The sequence below is a fragment of the Ruditapes philippinarum genome, unplaced genomic scaffold (assembly GCF_026571515.1).
Source record: "Ruditapes philippinarum isolate M1 unplaced genomic scaffold, ASM2657151v2 ctg3864_1_1_1_1, whole genome shotgun sequence".
NCBI classification, from domain to species: Eukaryota; Metazoa; Mollusca; class Bivalvia; order Venerida; family Veneridae; genus Ruditapes; species Ruditapes philippinarum.
The window spans coordinates 1-19,844 of NW_026859228.1; the positions used below are offsets into that span (position 1 = coordinate 1).

The 19,844-nt window shown below is 31.5% G+C and overlaps 2 protein-coding genes across 3 annotated transcripts; both read left to right on the forward strand.

Moving 5' to 3' along the window:
- Nucleotides 1–84: 84 nt before the first annotated feature.
- LOC132755711 (uncharacterized) lies at nt 85–2,099 on the forward strand. Its single transcript, XM_060746614.1, has 2 exons — nt 85–291; nt 544–2,099. The coding sequence occupies exons 1-2, from the start codon at nt 236–238 to the stop codon at nt 1,769–1,771; spliced, it is 1,284 nt and encodes a 427-aa protein (XP_060602597.1). The 5' UTR covers nt 85–235; the 3' UTR covers nt 1,772–2,099.
- A 5,230-nt stretch (nt 2,100–7,329) lies between these two features.
- On the forward strand, nt 7,330–19,425 carry LOC132755697 (coiled-coil domain-containing protein 77-like). 2 transcript variants are annotated; one of them, XM_060746588.1, is made up of 11 exons: nt 7,330–7,389; nt 12,105–12,244; nt 12,777–12,898; nt 13,707–13,844; nt 14,974–15,133; nt 15,344–15,495; nt 16,327–16,421; nt 17,077–17,299; nt 17,861–17,986; nt 18,671–18,823; nt 19,141–19,425. In XM_060746588.1, exons 1-11 carry the CDS (start codon nt 7,376–7,378, stop codon nt 19,309–19,311), a joined length of 1,494 nt encoding a protein of 497 aa, XP_060602571.1. In that variant the 5' UTR covers nt 7,330–7,375; the 3' UTR covers nt 19,312–19,425. The 2 variants fall into 2 exon arrangements, with proteins under 2 accessions (XP_060602571.1, XP_060602572.1); XM_060746589.1 differs by lacking the exon at nt 7,330–7,389 and adding an exon at nt 7,657–7,677.
- The last annotated feature ends 419 nt before the right edge of the window (nt 19,426–19,844 follow it).

Consider the following 19,844-nt stretch of genomic DNA (forward strand, 5'->3'; position numbering starts at 1 on the left):
AGTGTTTTATCCGGAGCGGTATGTATCCATACAACAGTCGGCCTAACGCAACGTCATCTTCGACTTCAACTAATGAACAATTCTATCTTACTTTAAATGCATATGAAAACATATTTCTCATGTTATTTTTGAAACTAAATTTATGAATATTTGACTGTTTCAGGAAAACCGGCATCTATGTACCATCGCTCAGATCCAGACTGGGCTAAATCCTACTCTAAATTTAGATGGTGCTATGACTCCAACAAAATCAGTGTTGAAGAAAAAAAAGATTGAAACAGATAGTAAAAGGTAGGCCTAATTTAGAGTTCATTCATTTCAATTTAAATTACAACACACAGCTAAACATTGTCCAGTATCTTTTGAACTGGAGGGGGGGGGTATTGTTTTTTATTTATATTTGTTATCTCACAATTTTTTTTCCACAAAAAAAGGAAAATTATGATTACAATTTTTTTTCATCATAACAACGGTATGAAATGTTTGCTATGTTAATATTAGAATTAATATACATCGTCAAATATATTCATTCTGTATTAACAGGTACAACAGAGCAGTTGACCGCCAGAAAAACAGAGATAAACATCACGTTGCCAGGGTTTTGTTGGAACTTCAGAGTGCAGAGTTTGTTGCAACTCCATATATTCCAGAACAGGATACCCAGGGGTTGACTCCATTCAATGAAGTAGAATCAGAGACATGTACATTTACTTGGAAAGGGAAAACGGAAGGCCCTGGGAAGTCTTTACAACCATGTAAGGAAAATGATAAAGAAAAATTAAATGAATTAGATAGTAGAATTAATTCTGAAATTCAGAGACTGTTGTCAGAGAATATGGCTTTAAAATCAGAACTGAACTCATTCTACATGAACCAAGAAAGTTTCAAAGAAGATAATGAGAAAGTAAAATATTATACAGGCCTTCCAAATTATTTGACTTTGATGGTGGTTATGGATTTAGTGTCACCATTTCTTAAAATGAAAAAGAATATGCGTCTTGGTGCATTTGAGAGAGTGTTGCTCACTCTTATGAGACTGAAACATAATTTCCCATTGAAAGATTTGGCTTATAGATTTAAGACTTCATCCTCCACAGTATCAAGAATATTTACTTTGGTTATACATATTATGTTTGTTAGAATGAAACATTTCATATATTGGCCAGAAAGAGAAGAACTGCAGACCACAATGCCTCTTGAGTTCCGCAAACATTTTGCTAGGAAAACATCTGTCATAATTGACTGCTTTGAAATATTTATAGCAAGACCAAAAGCTCTGCTGGCCCGGGCACAAACTTGGAGCAATTATAAGCACCATAATACTGTTAAGTTCCTGATAGGCATTACGCCCCAAGGCTCAATTTCCTATATTTCAAATGGATGGGGAGGAAGAGCATCTGACAAATACATTACAGAAGCCTGTGGAATATTAGACAATTTATTACCAGGGGACCTGGTCTTAGCTGACCGTGGCTTCGATATCGCGGATAGTGTTGGTGTTTATTGTGCGGAAGTAAATATACCTAGCTTTACAAGGGGAAAATCTCAACTTTCTGCTACTGATGTTGAAACAACCAGGAAAATCGCTCATGTGAGAATTCATGTGGAGCGAGTTATTGGATTAGTTCGAAATAAATATACAATCCTGCAGGACAAGATTCCTATAGACTTTTTAATTCATGAGAAAGATGAAGTACCAACAATAGACAAGATAGTTAATGTATGCTGTGCACTCACAAACATGAATGAGTCTGTGGTAGGGTTTGACTAGCTATGTATGAATAGTTGAATACCCATAATGTAAAGGTTGGTACCAGCTGGTTGGTACGCTGAATACAAATGTATGTCTAAGTAAAATTGAAAAGTGTCGTAGTATCAATTAATAACATTAGATTTAAAACATCTTTTGTGTATAGGAAGATTGACACTTGTACTGTTTCCCACTTCTACAGTGCTCTAAAGTTAAATAGAATAAATAAAGAACATTTAAAGGAACTTACATGTAATTTATTTTTATGCATGTTTATTATTCTTTGAATAAAGAAGTAAAACTACTTTTTGTTATTAATAAATGTACACACATGCTATGAAACACTGTAAAGAAATACACAAGGATAGATATTAAAACAGTTATAATGAGTCCACCTATATGTTTTATTAGGTTTCAGCGCCGCGATCTTGGTCTGTATTTATATAAGAACACTTCATTTGTAATCCAAATAACATTTGAAAAAAAGTTTAAGTGATTACAACTGCGAATAAGGATTACTTTTTGTTATTTTTTTTACCTACCGTCAGGACACCGACCATAACCTGACGTTAGTACGACGTCAAAAAGAACGTCTATTAGACATCGGTATTTTAACGTCAGATTTACATCGTATTTTGGTCGCCGACGTCGTGACCAAAATCTAACATTAATCTAACGTTATTTTAACGTCATGTGTTTGCTGGGAAGGTGACAACAGACACTTTCCGTGGTACTCACATAAATGTCATTTAAACAAAGTTATTTTAGTAATAATTGTTATTTATTTAATCTTTGTGCATTAAATGTCGTTGATCATCATAAAAAATAACATATTTGAAAAAAATGCCTTTGTAAATGATTGATTTTGAATAAAAATCCTAAAATTTTAAATCGTCATATCAAAGTCATTTTTTAATTTTTTGTCATCAAACTTTTGGAAAATAACCATACTTATATTATCTGGGGAACCGTGTCTCAAATTTTTTCTATCTTTTCTCAAAAAAATATTACGTAACGTCAAACAAAATATGCGACTTTTTTCACCATACATATTACGTAATTAAAGATAATTAAGTCGCTGATTGAGCAAACAAAAATCCCTGACACGGTTCCCTCTGTAAATGAATTTCCTTTCATGTGCTTTAAACCGCATGTTAATTGCTTGATTATTAAAAAAGTTATGCCGATTCAAAGTTAGTCCGACCCGCATCAAACGAAGTGTCATAAATCGGCTGTTCTCTCTCGGACCCCTACGTTTCACGCTAAATAATTGCATAATACACAAATATCGCACCAGAGAGGGTCACAAGTTGCGGTAACATACTCTAACAACATTTTATGACCCAGTGACATCTGACCAATTAAAAAGCTGCTGATTAATATCAGTTTATAGCCGAAATTTCTTCAATACTTAACGTGATTTACTGTTCGTCTGGTATCTGTCGCACATGTCACGTGATTATCGGAAAAATTTGAGGCACTCAGTGGGGGCAAATGGAATGCATTTGCGCACCGCTAGCGGGGTATTTAATTGTTTCCTATTTGAAGTTTATTATTATTATCATCAGCATTATTATTGTATTATACCAGTGTCACTCTGCCTGTGTATTCGTGTATGAAATTCCGTTAAAATATAAAATAAAATAACAAAAAACTGAGCTTCTGACAGTCTTTTAAAGTCCATGGTAGATGTACAAATAAGAACGGGATAGTATATATTTTTTCCACCAAATTGATAATGCTTCACATATTTTAATAGAAATAAAAGGCATTACTCGATCATTATGATGTGGCCTTCTTGACTTCTATTATCATGAATATCATCTATGCACGGCATAGAGATCCAGTTTCTACCGGGATAGACAATAAATTTCATACTTTGTCCCAGATTTATTAGTACTGTGTCGGATTTACTGGCGAACAATTTATTTTCACTGAGAATATATTTTAATATCTTTTTTTATTCATAGAGAAATAATCATCCTTAACAATCTAAAATGGTTTAGAAATTTGTCAGGGACACCTTACCACAAGTCATATAAGCGTTCACATAAAAAATGTCGTCTGTTGTTGTTTTACTAGACATTGTTAGAAAACGAGGTTGAATGTAAAGTAAGCCCTTGAATCCGTACAAAAGTCTATCAACTCATTGTAATATATATATCAGATTAACGGAATAGACAAATTATTTTCACACATTATGGATATTTTAGCAACTACATTTTTAATCAACGGTCGTGCGATTTGCCGCTATGCTTAATTATTTATGTTTCATACATTATGTTACGTACATTGGCCGACAATTTCTTAATTTATAAAAAAGGCTAAATGTTGAGATATTCATAAAAGATGTACGGTAGATGAACGATACATGTATTACGAGAAGTATGGACCAGTATGGACCTGTAATTCACGGATATATGGAACTACCGATTTCCCTCATTGATGCCTCAACAGGGGGCGGAGCGTTATCGATAATCGACAGGTTACGCGAATAGCAGATACAAATAGTATAGGTACCGTTTTAAATCGTTTAAAAACACATTTTTTGGACTAACTGCTTCCAAAATTAAGTCACGAATGTGTTCAGAAAAGGTTGATAAATCTACTTAGCAAAAAATCTCATTTTAGGTATTTTCAGTGATAATTGACTCCGTTGTCACCTTAAGTTTAAAAGAATTACTCGAGTCCGTGAAAGAAGTTTTCCCGATTATTTGACTTATTTAAAGCTGCAGGCCTCCAGATGGGACCTGTCTAAAACGCGGACGTCTTTTAAAGTGGACACTATAAACCTATAGGCAAAACGCGGACAATAAAGATAAAGAGGAAAGAAGCAGGCGATATAGATATATAGTGTAGACTAATTGATGATTATTTTGAGCCAAATATTTCAAGAAAAATCAAGATTGAGAAAAATACACTAAACTTTTAAGAAAGGTAAAAACATTCAAGATGCAAGTTATATTTTATATGTTATGTGCTGTTAACATTGATTTTGCAGTATTTTATCATCATATTTCTACTGCATGCGTTACTGTATGACATATTTGATGATGTTAAAAACCTTAAAAACTTAAATAGGAAAAGACCGATAATTGGTCATCTTAATATAAATAGTATTAGATATAAATTTCAGGAAATTAGACCCATTTTTTATCAAAATCTTGTTGATATATTCTGTATTTCTGAAACTGAAATTGATCATTTTTTCAGTGATAACCTGTATACAAGTTACATAAATGTGATAGAGATGCCCATGGTGGAGGCTCGCTGACACTAATACGGACTGATTTACCCATAAAACGCCAGACAGACTTAAAAAATCAAGGTCTGGAAAATTTATGTTTTGAATTGAATTTGTTAAAAAGGAAATGGGGAATTATTTTTATATATAGACCTTCTTCAATATCTGACCATCTTTTTTAGTCAAGGCTATCTAAAACATTAGACAAATTATTCATTAGCCATGTAATTATAACTGGGGACTTAAATTATGATATGCTAAATCCTATGAAAAGTAAACTCATTACAAACATCATGGATAGTTTCAACATGGTAAATCTAATTGACAAACCAACATGTTTTAAGAATTTAGATAACACAACTCTTATTGATGTAATTTTATCAAACCCCTCCTCTTTGCTATGTAAAATTCGTCAGTTATCACTAGCAGAATAAGTGACTGCCATAGTATGATATTTACTACTCTTGAAGAACAGGTTAATACTGTATCTAAAAAGAATATACCTTTCAGGAGTTACAAAAACTTTGATGAAAATGTTTTAACACTGAGCTAGACAAAGTACCCTTCCAAGTAGCATTTACTTTTGATGATGTTGATGACACCTATTGGGCATATAATAAACTTTTTAATGAAATTTTAGACGAACATACTCCTATAAAACAAAAATATCCTAAAAAGTCTTCACCACCTTATATGAAGGTAAAATAATCTACCAAACAAGACAGGCACATAACACGTATCTGAAATATAAAACCAAAAATAATTGGGAAAAGTATAGAAAACTCAGGAACTTCAAAACAAAAGTAAAACGTGAATCTATTACCACCTACTTCATGGAAAGATGTAGCGGGGAGCCAAAGTCTAAAGATTTCTGGCCAACAATCAAACCTTTTTTTAAGTCAAAAATCCATTTTGAAAAATTCTTGTAACATTATTCTTAAGGAAAATGAGTCACTGATAGCCGATCAAACTAAAGTATGTGATATGTTAAATGACTTTTATGTAAATATAGCGAAAAATATTGGGATAAATAATCAGACTGTTATTCAAAATGAACATCCTAGTATTAAATTAATTAAACAAAACAATACTAAAGTAACAATGTACAAACTTTCAATTTTTCTACTGTAACATCAAAGTCAATTGAAAAACATCTAAAATCAGTAAACCGAAAGAAAGCAACAGGATATGATAATATATTATCCAGAATACTGAAATGCTCAGCAAACATAATGTGTAAACCTATATCCAAGAAAGTTAATAATATGATCAACAAAAATTTATTTCCAGATAGTTTAAAACTGGCTCAAGTCACTCCAGTTTTTAAGAAAGACGATATTTTTATTATGAAAAATCATAGACCTGTTAGTATATTACCATCAATGAGAAAATTATAAATGAACAATTAAGCAACAATTTTGAAAATATATTTCATAATTATCTAGCCCCTTTCAGATCAGGATACGGATGTCAGACAACTCTTTTGCGTCTGGTTGTGGGCTGGAAGATGTCGTTAGACAGAAATAGGCATGTGGCAGCAATTCTAATGGACCTGTCCAAGGCTTTTGACTGTCTACCACATGATCTTACAGTCCAAAAGTTAGAGGCATATGGGTTGTCTGAAAATGCATGTGCTCTAGTTTCAAACTATCTATCTATCAGAAAACAAACAGTTGAAATAAGAGAATGTCATAGCACTTGGCTTGAAACAATTAAGGGGGTGCCTCTAGGCTCTATTCTTGGACCTTTGATCTTCAACATCTTCATGAATGATATTTTTCACTTTATAGATAAGTCCATCATCTACAATTATGCAGATGACAATACTCTAGCCTTCTCCAACTCAAAAATAGACATACTGAAAAATACATTAGAAAATGAAAGCAAAATACATATTAACTGGTTTAACATTAATAAAATGCAAGCTAACCCTGCTACTAGTTTTATATGTTTTTTTACTTTCAGATCTGTCATATGTTAGTAAATATGTTTTATGTCTTTGTTATTGTCGGTAAATAGCTTATTAGCTAATGTTTCTTGTAATATGTAAACCGACTTAAAATAAAGTTTCTTGTATCTTGTTACCAGGTACGTATATTACTATATAAGCCCAGCTGCTTGTTACTAACGCAGTAAGGGCAGTTTTTGCTTGTGTTGACCACTTTTTGGTAATTTTCGTGGATTGTAAGTGCCGATTGCAATATGTAAATTACTTAATTTGTGCACCTCACATTATTTTCTTTTAAATACGTTTCCAAAATTTTCATGAAAATGATCATACTGCGTGCTGCTTAAATTAAGCTTGATTTAGTACAGTATAGCCTGAGCAGTCATTAACCGGCTACCGTAAAGATAGCTTAAACTTTCGCGGAATATTCAAAATGGCGTCGGCAAGGTAAATAGAAATTACAAAAAAATAAGATTTGTATGCTTCCTCTTTAGTTTATTGTCAATGCAATCCCTAAAAGTGTTTAAAAATAGCAAATATTTAATGCTTATTCGTTATTTTAATTGTTATCATACAGCATATTCAGATGGCATTGGTATCAAATTATTTTAATTTGTCGTGATATGTTTCAACATGTTTTAACAAATTTAAGCTGAAGTATTTAATTCGGACTGTTAGAACCCTGGAAATTTATTTAACTTAATTGACAATAGTTTTTGTTTCATCAACAAAAGGGTAATATATTCCTGTTACTTGCGAAATAAAGCTACTCTCCCTCACAAAACTGTTCTAAAAATAAAATTGACATAGTTTATATTGATCAAATCAAAAAATCAAATCAAATCAAAATTTATTTATTGTCGGTATATATATAACATTTTACAAAACATAAGCTATGTATAGCTTTTGACCGACATACATGCATAATGATATAAACATAAAACTCATAAAAGAAGCACATTAAGATATTAAACTTTGAAAGACAAATGGTAAAAGATAAGTTAAATTACTATAATATGGGATGTAGACATTAAATGTTATAATTTAAAATAAAATAATAATAATTAATAAATAGTAATGATATGCTAAGGATATGCTTAAAAGTTCTATACTGTATCATAAGTGAATAAAAAGATATATATCTAGATAAAATGCGGAATATATTAGCACATACATAAAATAAGATTACATTAAAAGTGGGTGGATACTGCTGATCTTGACCCAGGCCTAGCCTGGACTGCTATAAAAGAAAGGAAATACGATATTGAAAATGAAAAGGATCACAAAGCTGTTACCACTAATTAGGTTTTATAAATAAAAATCCCCAATACAAAATTTGTAAGAAGTGATCAGCAGCCTCCTCAATAGGCAAACTTCGCAAAAAGCTGACAGTAAGCAAACAAAAATTCAAGCATACTGGAAAAATAATACATGTACATAATCATTTATGTTGAGAATATTAACAAAATTTAAGCCAAATGTGAAATAAACAGATACATGTAAGTAAGCAGCAAAACAAAAGAAAGCAGGCAAGAAACAAAACTGAAGATGGAGCTAAACTATAATGCAGGTTTATTGACAGAAAGTACATGAGCAACTCTCTCCATTCCATGCACCAATTAGACTTTTAAATTGGTCATAATTCACTTCCATTCTGAGGTGTTGAGGAAGTGAATTCCATAGTTTAGGTGCATAGGAACGAAAAGAGTTGCTGCCATAACTGGTGGTTCTTACCTGAGGGATAATGGCTACATTTTTATACCTAAAATTAAAAGAATGAGATTTTATATTAACAAGATCATGTAAGTATGTTGGTCCTTGTTTATGAATAATTTTATGAATTTCGAGGGCTATAGTTCTGATTCGTCTTAATTTTAAATTTGGTAGTTTAGATTTTATTAAAAGTGAGTCATAGTCTGATTGATAGTCATCATAAATGAATCTTAATGCTCTTTCTTGAATTTTCTCTAGTTTTTTTTGTGTACTTTTCTCCACAGAAGTGCCAGGTGACAGGGCAGTAATTAAAGTTTGATAGTATAAAAGAATAATATATGTTCAATTTCCCCAATTTACATCAATTTTTACCTATTCTCTTTAGCACGTTTAGTTGTTTTGAGGCTTTTTTACAGATATCAGAAATATGATTATCAAATTTGAGTTTAAAATCAAAAGTTACCCCAAGAAGTTTAACAGATTCTTCACAGTGGATTGTACTATCATTTAAATTGAAACTAATATTTTGATCCCTAGTTTTTTACCAATAGCAATAGCCTGGAATTTGTCGGGGTTTGCTTTCATATGATTGTCCGAAAACCATTGTATTAATGACTGACTATCTGACTCTAAAGATTCAACAACATTGTCAATGTTTGTGTCACTGCATGATAAAGTGTTGTCATCTGCATAATTATAAAGATCACATTTGTGTACAAAATCAAAAATGTCATTTAAAAATATGTTAAATAATACAGGGCCTAGAATAGAACCTTGAGGAACCCCTTTATAAATATCTTTGAAAGAACTTAAATTAGATCCAAGTTTGACGCATTGTTTCCTATTTGTTAAATAATTAGTTAATAAATCTAGGGCATGGTCGGAGACCCCATAACATCTAAGTTTCATGAGAAGGAGGTCATGGGGTAGGCAGTCAAAGGCTTTTGACAAATCCATTAAAATAGCTGCTATGTATTTGTTTTCATCCAGTGATCTTTTCCAGTCTTCAGTAATTTTAAGTAGAGTGCTTTGACAGCCGTAACCTGGTCTAAAAGCAGATAAGTAAGTATTAAAATGGTCATTGAAAAAGTCAGTTAGTTGGGTATTAATAGACCTTTCGAAGATTTTAGATAAAATTGGAAGGATACTAACAGGTCTGTAATTACCTTTATCTAGAGTACTATTTTTCTTATGGACCGGAACTACCTGAGCTATTTTAAGACTATCAGGAAAGATGGATGACTGGAAACTCAGATTAACCATATTAGTAATATGTTCCACGACTGAAGGTTTAGAAAATTTTAAAAGTTTAGCAGATATGCCATCTTGACCGGTTGCTTTTTTAGATGATAATTTATCAATCTGTTTACTAATGAAGGAGTTATTTACAGGTTGAAAATTGAGTTGTTTATCAGATTTAAGATTATTTCTTATAGAATTAAGGCTAGGGTGATTGTTGTTGATTGGTATTGAGTCTGCACCAATGTCCTTAGCAACATGTACATAAAATTCATTAAAAATATCACACACCTGGGACTGATCACTTACTAGAATATCATTTTCACATAAAATCATGTCCTTTTTTACAATAGTACCTTTATTTGTTAAAAATGGTTTAACAGTAGGCCAAAATGATTTATTTTTACATCCACCTACACATCTCTCTAAAAAATATTTATTTATTGATTTTCTTTTAATGCTTGTGACAAGATTTCTTTGTTTACGGTATTTTTCCCAGTTCTTTGATGTTTTGTATTTATTATATGTATTTTGTAACATGCGTTTCTTATAAATAGCTTGTTTTAATGTTTTATTCATATATGGTACTGTCTGGTCCATTGAACGTTTACGTTTTAAAGGGGCGTGTTTGTCTGTGACTTCCATAAAAGTTTTGCTAAAATTTGTGTATGCCTCGTTTACATTTACAGTGTTCTGGTTTAAGTTTGATAAATTAGTCTGTAAATCCTCATTAAATTTTTCAATGTCAAAATTTTTAAAAGATCTATAATTAATCCAGTTTGGTTTTTTACTTTTAGTTTCATCTTTTAGCTGAAATGCAATCAGATTGATGTTTTGTTTACAAATAAAAGTTTATTAAATATGCATACAAGTAAAATTTGCAGTTTCCATGAGATAACTGTGACCTAATAGTTTCACTTGCAACAGACTATTATCACACCCATTAATATGTAGCAAGTGGGACAGCTTGATGCAGGTAGAACTTGGCGCGATAGCTCAAGGTGGCGTGATAGCTCCAGTTGGTTAAACCACTGATTGTCACTCCTGTGGTCCCGGGTTTGATTCTGGGTAACACCTTTGGGATTTTTTGAGAAATACTTTCAGTGTTTCCAACCTAACAGGAGGTGTACTGGTGAGAAATCCAGGTAATCCTCGCATGTATCAGTGCTATATACTGGGCATGTAAAAGAACCAAGGGGTCTATTCAGTTAGAGCTAAGGACTGGTTCCTGGATTCTCTTTTATCTCTTTAAGTCTTAGCTTTCTCTTAAGTGACAAGTCTAGAGTCATGTCTTCATCCCCGCGAGGGTTTTGACATTAATGGAAAATAGATAGATAGAGACTTCAGGCTATATCCTGGAATAGATCCGGGGGGGTCTAAACCAGGAGTATATTACTATATATAACTTATCAAGGATTCATTCCATTTTCTTTATTATATACAAGTTTTACTCCAAAAAATACATAGGGTCTAAACAGGAGACTGCCTGATTTTCCATGTCTTGATGATATATTGTACATCAGTCAATTGCAGAATAAACAACTTACCAAGTGCACAATTCTATGGGCAGCCACCAACTGATCATCTTGCAACCAGTTTACTGGTGTGTTTATAATTTAAGTCAGTATTTACAAAATAAAACAGTGAAACGGTTTAAAATAAAGTATAAAGATTGCAGATGCTTTGCTTAGATCTATCTTTGTTTTTTGTCAGACAAGACATGTATTAATCATCTAGTTCTATATAAATGTACAAGCCTGTGGTTAGATTTTTTTCTTTTGATAACAATTAATTCATAAATGCTCAAACTACAATGTGTGGGATAGTAGCTATAACATTAAACTATACTTTACAGCAATATACCTGAAAGAATCTCTGATTTAAAAAACTTCGAGTTGTGACTCTTTCCTGTCACTTGCAATCATGAGTATAATTTGTATGAAACATGTTTAGAATGAATTTAATGATTTGATATATACCCTTATTGAAATATTTTTTTCTTCCTCAAATTTGCATTCAGGCAAATATTGCCGAAGCTTTACTATACTGTGTTTCAATTCTTCAATTGGAAAGCAGTGCACACTTGAAGAAACATTAACACTTAAATAAACTTACATCTAGACATATGAATACAAATCTGTTCTGTTTATATGTCAATAATTTTATTGCAAATTATATAATTTAAATCAATTTGTGTCTATTTTATTTAGTCCTGGTTGCAGTAGAAAATCTTCTCCAAGCAATTCCCCAAGGAGAAGTAAAGGGGACAGAATGAATACTTCATCTAGGTCTAAAAGTCATAGGGAACCAGATGCAGATCAACCATTACCAAACATTAATGAGAGATTAGGTATAAATTAAATACATTGTTACATGCAATTTTCTAGTTACTTTTAAAAGTTTTATCTCAAATTATTATAAGGAGGATAAGTGCATCGTCCCAGAACCATAAATCTCTAAAATACGTAATTTTAGAGTTATTGCCAAGATAATGCCAGTTCAAGTTTTAAATTTTTGTATATTTGTCATTTTTACAAAGTACATTCCTTGCATATCTAATACTATTAAATTCAGTGGAACAAAATAGAAAACAAAAGTGGATGGCTGACTGTCTTTCTTATAAATAACATACCATCTTTCATGATCTTTGTTCCTGTGATAGGTGTGACAGAAATGGAAGATAGATTGATTATGGCTAAATGTTTTAAACTAAAAAACATTTTCAGAAAAACTGTCAGAGAACTTGATAGGAAGAATGACCAAGTACTCGAGTACTGAAATTAGTACTTGTTACCATGCCTAATAATATGAACTGTTTACTATTTTTATGATGACCTTATTTTGGCATTCATAGCCTTATGTATAATTGATTTTGTTTGAAGGTCACCTGAGACCGTCGAGAGAGTTGTTAGAATATTACAGAAAGAAGATAGCCGAGTATGATGAGGAACATGAGGGCCTTGTTTCCAAGCTGGAGGAATACAAAGTCACTTATGAAGAACAGGTTTATAATCCAAGCAGTAGACTATAAATTGACCTTTAACCTGCTGAATTTGTATAATGAATTGCCCAGCTTTAAATTTAGAACGATCAAAGTGTTTGAAGGATTTGAATATCAAAATTGAAATTTTTTTGCAACCAACAGTTCAGAGTCTTGTCAGACTGCACAACATTGCAGATTTGCCTGGGTCTATACTGCTGGCAAATTACAAACACTTGTTATTTTATGTGCTCAGTTGAATTTAGCGATTTTCAGTTCAGCTAGAAATAGCTGGATTATTGAGGTGATTAAGATGTACAAGTGTTCTGTTATTCATTTGTTAGTAATGGATTATAATATGATAAATTTCCTCCTTAAAGAACTTGAAACAAAACAGTTTCAACATTATTGAATGATTGTCTTTCACTCAGACAAGTCTTTATATTTATTATATGAATGTTTAAAACTGCATGTCTCCAATGAGCAAAACTTTTCAAGAATCAAGTTGAGAAAATGTACGTTTTCAAAAAAAGTAAAAAATTAAAGATTCAAAAAAATTTACATTTTTGTTATTAATAAATTTTGTATTTTTTACTATATTTTACTGCATAAAAAATTTAAAATGGTTTTTTAGCATTTTTTCCCCTTTTTATAATTTTCGTGGTGCCTTTTGCATTGTGTAAATTACTTTATCTGTTCACTTCACAATGTTTACTTTTAAATATATATTCAAAATTTTCATGAAAATTAGCATGAATCTGGAGGCATGCTGCTTTGATTTCAGAAGTGATGGTAACAATTGATTACATAGTTTTAATGTTTATAATTCCAGCATAAAATGCAATGGGAGTTGCGTCAGCGTGAGGAAGAGATTGTAGAGCTGCAGAAAGCACTCAGTGACATGCAGATATATCTGTTCCAGGAGCGCGAACATGTTCTACGATTATATGCTGAAAACGATAGATTAAAGGTTTGCATATTTTTCATGTTTTAATGGGGGACAATAGTGGATTATCTTCCCTTGATAAAAACCGAGGTTAACCAAAATGTAAGTAGGTCCAAATATTTGGAATCCTTTGCTTTTATCGTTGAGTTTTATATAAGACAGGTGGATATGTCTTAATCAATTATTTACACATGCATCAACAAATATGTAAACCTTAAGAAAAAAATGTTTCATTTGTGTCAACAGATTCTACATCTTATCGCAATATCTAATCTGAATATTACAAATGATCATAATTAGCCCTAATTAATTTAGTTTGCTACAAAGAAATAGGCGATAAAGTCCGAGTAATCCAATAGCTTAGGACCTATCTATTTATAGGGAGTACTCAGGGGAGGTTATTCACTACTGTCCCTCATTGTTTTATTGGTAGGTATTTTACGTACATTTATGTATAATATATATTACCAGGCTGATGCCTGCAAGGAAGGTTTCTGAGGTCTTCCTCCTTCGTTAAAGCTGGAATATCACCATCTAACTTCGGAGTTGGTGTGACTTTAAACCCAACACAAAAGAAAAAAAAATACTTTATGACTTTGGTAGTCTGTCTGTTTTGTTTGATTTTAGCACAAGTTTTACAGTCATTTACCAGCTGACAGTTACCTAATTAGTGGATAAAGAAAATATATAGAGGATATTGAACAAGTGTAGGTTCAGTGCTGAATTAATTGAATTAGTGAATAGAATTAGAATCCAAATTATGCAAGCCTCTGGCAAGCATAATATTATTTAATTCAACTGGTCCAATAAATTTACTTATGAACCTACAAAAATATTTCTAAATAATTTTATCACATGCCTCTTTTTTTTCATTGAAGCATCTTTAATGTTATGCTAACATTAAAGCTAGCACACTTTTATGCTATGTTCAATGTTAGTGACATGTCAAAATATATACACGGCTGTGCCATACCATTTTTATAGAGTCATAAAAGCTGCATGGTATGTGAAAAAAGAGAATTTATTAACATTTTTCACATGTTTAGATACTTCAATTGAGAGAACACATAAACATTTATTAGACTAGAGCAATTTTTACTATACAAGCAGTTAAATGCTACTGTAAGATACACTATTGAGATCAATGTTTTAGATTCGTGAACTTGAAGACAAGAAAAAGATTCAGCAGTTATTGGCACTGAGTGGCACTCCAGATCATGAAATCACATATTTCCACAAGGAGCCACCAGCTAAAGCTGTAGTAGAGCAGAAAGCGCCCAAACGACCACAAAGTGCCAATCTACAAAACAAAAGTGAGTTACTCATTCATTGCACATGTTTTTTTTTTTAAAAAGAATTCATGATCTCTTTTCCTGCCTTAAAAACAAATCTTTCATTCTTTAGAAAGGGAAAACATGAGTTTTATAACATTTTATTAATTGTTTTAGAGCATATCCCCTGAAGGTTTAAAAGTAAGTTTAGAGAGAAATAAAGCTATGAACAGACAATTTTTTTTATTTCAGAAGATGGTAAGAAACAGACGCAGGGATCGGCAAAGAGTTCTGTAGCTTTGTCAGCAGACGATAAATATCACCATGATAACCAGGCATTGACTTTACAAGTAGAATCACTCCAGTCACAAATACAAGAACAGGCTAAACTTGCAAAAGAACAGGTTGGATATTAATAATTTATAACTTCATCAGTGTGATCAGGTGCTTTACTGGTAACTTAATGTAAAATGTTCACATGGCATGCGGTATATTGAATCCTAATATGTAATGAAGCAGTCCAGTTAGGTTGTGGCAGGTTAGCTGTTTTTGATTGCCAGCTTGTTGGTCTGAAATAATGGACATAAGTTTAGTACAATTTCAGGATGGACAAAATCTGCTTCATTTATTTGAATTTTAAATATTAAATTAGAAAAAGTATTCAAATAAGCAGTTTAAAGGTATTTTTATGATTATATTATTTTGAAATTTATTCTGAAATGAATCGGTTTAGATATTTTCTATTGCCAATGCTGTGAGTTTCTTTTATCATTAGAAGAAAATATCTAAGTAAGTAAGTCTTCAATATGTGAACAAAAAGAATAGGGGAAATTTGAAAGAAATAGGTTTTAATACGAAATGTGATATTGACATCTCTGTTGATATGATTTGTAATTAGCCACTGCACCTAACAGTGAATCCAATGAATACACTTTTATGGATAATGAACAATTTGTTCATTATCCATAAAAGTGTATTCATTGGATTCACTTTTAGGTGCAGTGGCTAAGTGGTTTAAGGTATCAGCTTCGGTACCCAGGGGTCATTGGTTCAAACCTTATTCAAGACACAACCATGCTTTCCTTATTTATCACAGCTCACCAGTGCCACTTGTTATTTCAAGGAAGCAAATTCAAAGTGATTGATCTATGTTGCTAAACTTGCTTAGTTTGTTCTTCAATCAAGCTTAAATAAATATGATTTAACTTATTGTAATAAAATTTAATAAAATTCAGGTACAAGCTCTTATAGAAGACCGTCGTGTTAAAGAAGAAGAGCTTGAAACCAGACGGCAAAGAGACGAAGCCAAGATACATACACTTACAGAAAAGTATGTGTTAGAAATAAAATATGGTTATTTTAGTTATAGTAGTACCTTGATCGGAACTTGTATTTGACATGAGTAGATTATATGAAGATAAGGTCTCGTGAAGCATAAGAGTGTGGAGTGTGATCTGTTCTAGTAAAACCCATGAGAGCCGAATACAAATGTCACATCAAGATACTTCTATAATGACCCTTTTATAATACAGTGTACCTTGTCAAATTTTTGAATTAATATTCAACCATAATGTAATTGGTATAACACCAGCAACATCATTCAGGTTCACACTTAAGTGTGAAACAGATTTTTTTTATGTTGTGCATATGAAACATGTGTTTAATGTAGTAAAATATGTACAGGTGTGTAATAAACAATGTTGTAAGCAATTTTGTACATTTCTTGTTATTCATAATTGTCTTAATGAATTAAAAATGACAAATGTAAAGAAAATTGTTGGCATTAGTTAAAATATATATCTAGATTCAGTAACAAGATAAAATCTGAGTTGTATTGTATAAAATTTACCTCTGTTAGGAAAATGATAATAGCATTCAAGAATAGTATCGGTAATGTGAATAAGTGAAATTTTGTGACCCAAGTTAAAGTATATGTATATACCATTCTGTGTTTTATAAAATTATTCATTATTTGTTTGCTACAGGTTACATAAAACCCAGGATCTCTTGTACGAGAGTACGAAAGATTTCCTCGAACTACGATATCAGGGTCGAGGACATGAACGTAACTGGATGGCTGAAAAAGACAAGCTTCTCCGAGACCTTGATCAATGTAAACAACAAATGAACAGAAACAACATAAAAGAGGACATACTGAATTCTTCTAACCTTTATGAAAATAGATCCCATTATATTGAAGAGTTGAAAGTAAGTGAAAGGCTTTGTATTTGTATGCTACAAGTATTTCATATTTATGAATTTGAAAGTTTATTACAATTAATTATTTCATTTACAGATGGTCAAATTTTTGTATGCATAATTACAAAAGAATTTTTTTTTGTAAAACATAATTTCACTTCTTTAAGTCTAATTACTTTCAGTGCTACAATTTAAACATTTCTTCTTTCATTATACATGTACATTGTGTAACAAAGAGATGCTGAAACTGTGGACAAGTGGAACATAATCAATTATTCCAGAAATGATTTTAGTATTTAATGGAAAATAGGTTCAAATCCAGCCAAGGACTACAGATATCTTTATTTGAGGAAACTTACTAGCTAGCTTATCAAAATGGTTTGTGGTTATACTCTGATGCTTGTGCCTAAAGTAATGTATATAGAGGCACCAGAGTTCTTCATAAGGGAAGCAGAAAAGTTGTTGTTTGACTTAATACTTCAACCAAATCAATATATTTTTTTAATAAAGATTGGTACATTAAGACTTAAATAAAATTTTCTCTCACAAAATATTTGGGATATATTTCAGTCTCTGGAGTATCAACTACAACAGTCACAGAAGTTGTCAGAAATGTATAGAGAACAGGTGATCCAGTTAGAGGATGAGTTGTCACGGATAAGAGAGGAAGGTGATGTTACCAGGGATATATTCAAGGTATTCTAATATATCCAGTTTTGTTACAGTATTTACCTCCCTTGCCAAAAGTGGCAGCCATTTTGAGGGTCAATATTCTATATGATATGATTGACAAAATATGAAAAAATCCTTATAAACAACAGATTTACAAGTATGTAATGTTAATGTCTTTTTTCCCTTCTGTTGATGAGTACAGTAAAATGTCATGTTCATAGTTGCTATAAAATTTTGTTTCTCCTGGAATTGTGATAAAATTCACAATTTGGCTGTTGTTGTCTGATGTTTTTTTCCTTCAAACAATTTTCCTACTTTCAAAATTAGAATATTTCCTTTTTTGTTTGACCTGTTTGCAAGGAAAAATATATATTTTTTGATTGTAATGTCTTATGTAAATGGTCTTTTTGTGTTTGATGAATAAACAAGTCACTGGTTTAAGTTAATGACTCAATTGTAAATTATTTACTTTTTTTCTACAAATTAATAATAACAATCAAACAAATTTTATAATCCTCTTCAATGTAACACAATTTTAGATGGTTCTGTATTTTGGTCAGGTTTTTTGTTTGTTTATTTTTGTTGTTGTTGTTTTTTCTTTGAAGTAAAAATGTCATAAATGCATGAATATATTATATATAAACGTGTAGAAATACATGAAATTAGCAGGAATTTAGTTTATCTACATACTACAATATTGTATTTTAGGACCGAGGGGAGAAAATGAGTAAAAGGTTAAAGTTGATGAATCAGAGGTATCAGGACTTGGAAAGACGACGTAACTTAGAAGTTGAAGGATTTAAAACAGACATTAAAAATCTCAGGACTAGATTGAAGGAAGTAGAAAGGCAACTTTATAAGGTAAGGCCTAAAATGAAATATTTGTTTCCTCCTGCTACATTCCTAAAAAAACTAAAGAAATAACTGCTACCCATAAAAAGATTTATTGCAAAGGAAAATAAAATGTTTTATTAAACATGGAAGCAGTCTGTCATTAAGAATTGAGAATCACATCTTTAACATTGAAACTTTGGTTCTAAACTTTAAACAGTCACTAATAAAGCTTTTTGATTTTTTTATGGCAATAGTCTGTTAGATGAATTATAATATACAATATTTTAAATTCCTAGGGAAATAGATTAGAAGGATTATGATCTCTTTGTCTTCTCTTGCCACAGGTAACAATAGGCTTCTCAGAGGACATGGATGTCAAGCGTCCGGACGATCTAGATATGCAAATATTAAGGAATATACGTGCCACCTCAGGACGCTCGAAGAAAATGGTCGGAGAACTGAAAAATCTCAAAGCTAAAATGTATGGAATAGAAAATGATTTGAAACACTTGTGAATGAATAAATGACCTAGCAAAGCGAGCCAGAAAGTATATATGTGTGTTAAATATATGGGATAAAATTGATTTATTTATTGTTCAAGTGCAACCTCTGCAAAGAAATTACCTCTTTTCGAAAACAGCATTAATTCTTCCCAAAGTTAGAATTCACAAAATTGAATCATTTTTGACATACACGTCTGGGAAACAGTCAAAATCTTTATCTCTAAAAGGGGATATTGCTGTGTAAAGGTTGTACTAGTCCAGTAGATGATTGATGGAAATTTCTGATTATAAGGTCCTTTGTTGTAAAAGAATGTTCCTCATCTTTGGGTATTTTGAAGGGCAGTTATGAGTTAATGTCATACATAAAGTAATGTCATTTTCTTTCATAAATTTTTACAATGCATTTTAAATTGTATCATTAAACATTCATATATTTTTAATGCATTTTTATTAGCAACATTAATATTAACTTTCCCATATGTATATGCATATTACAAAAGAATATTTTTATTCAGAATTTGAGCATATACAATATATGGTAATGT

Bases quoted from the DNA above. Each gene is read 5' to 3' on its own strand.
- LOC132755697 (XM_060746588.1), top strand. The intron at 17,987-18,670 runs GTATTCTAATAT...ATTGTATTTTAG, and splicing joins TTACCAGGGATATATTCAAG to GACCGAGGGGAGAAAATGAG. The intron at 18,824-19,140 runs GTAAGGCCTAAA...CTCTTGCCACAG, and splicing joins TAGAAAGGCAACTTTATAAG to GTAACAATAGGCTTCTCAGA.
- LOC132755711 (XM_060746614.1), top strand. From the start codon at position 236: ATGACTCCAACAAAATCAGTGTTGAAGAAAAAAAAGATTGAAACAGAT. The intron at 292-543 runs GTAGGCCTAATT...CTGTATTAACAG, and splicing joins ATTGAAACAGATAGTAAAAG to GTACAACAGAGCAGTTGACC.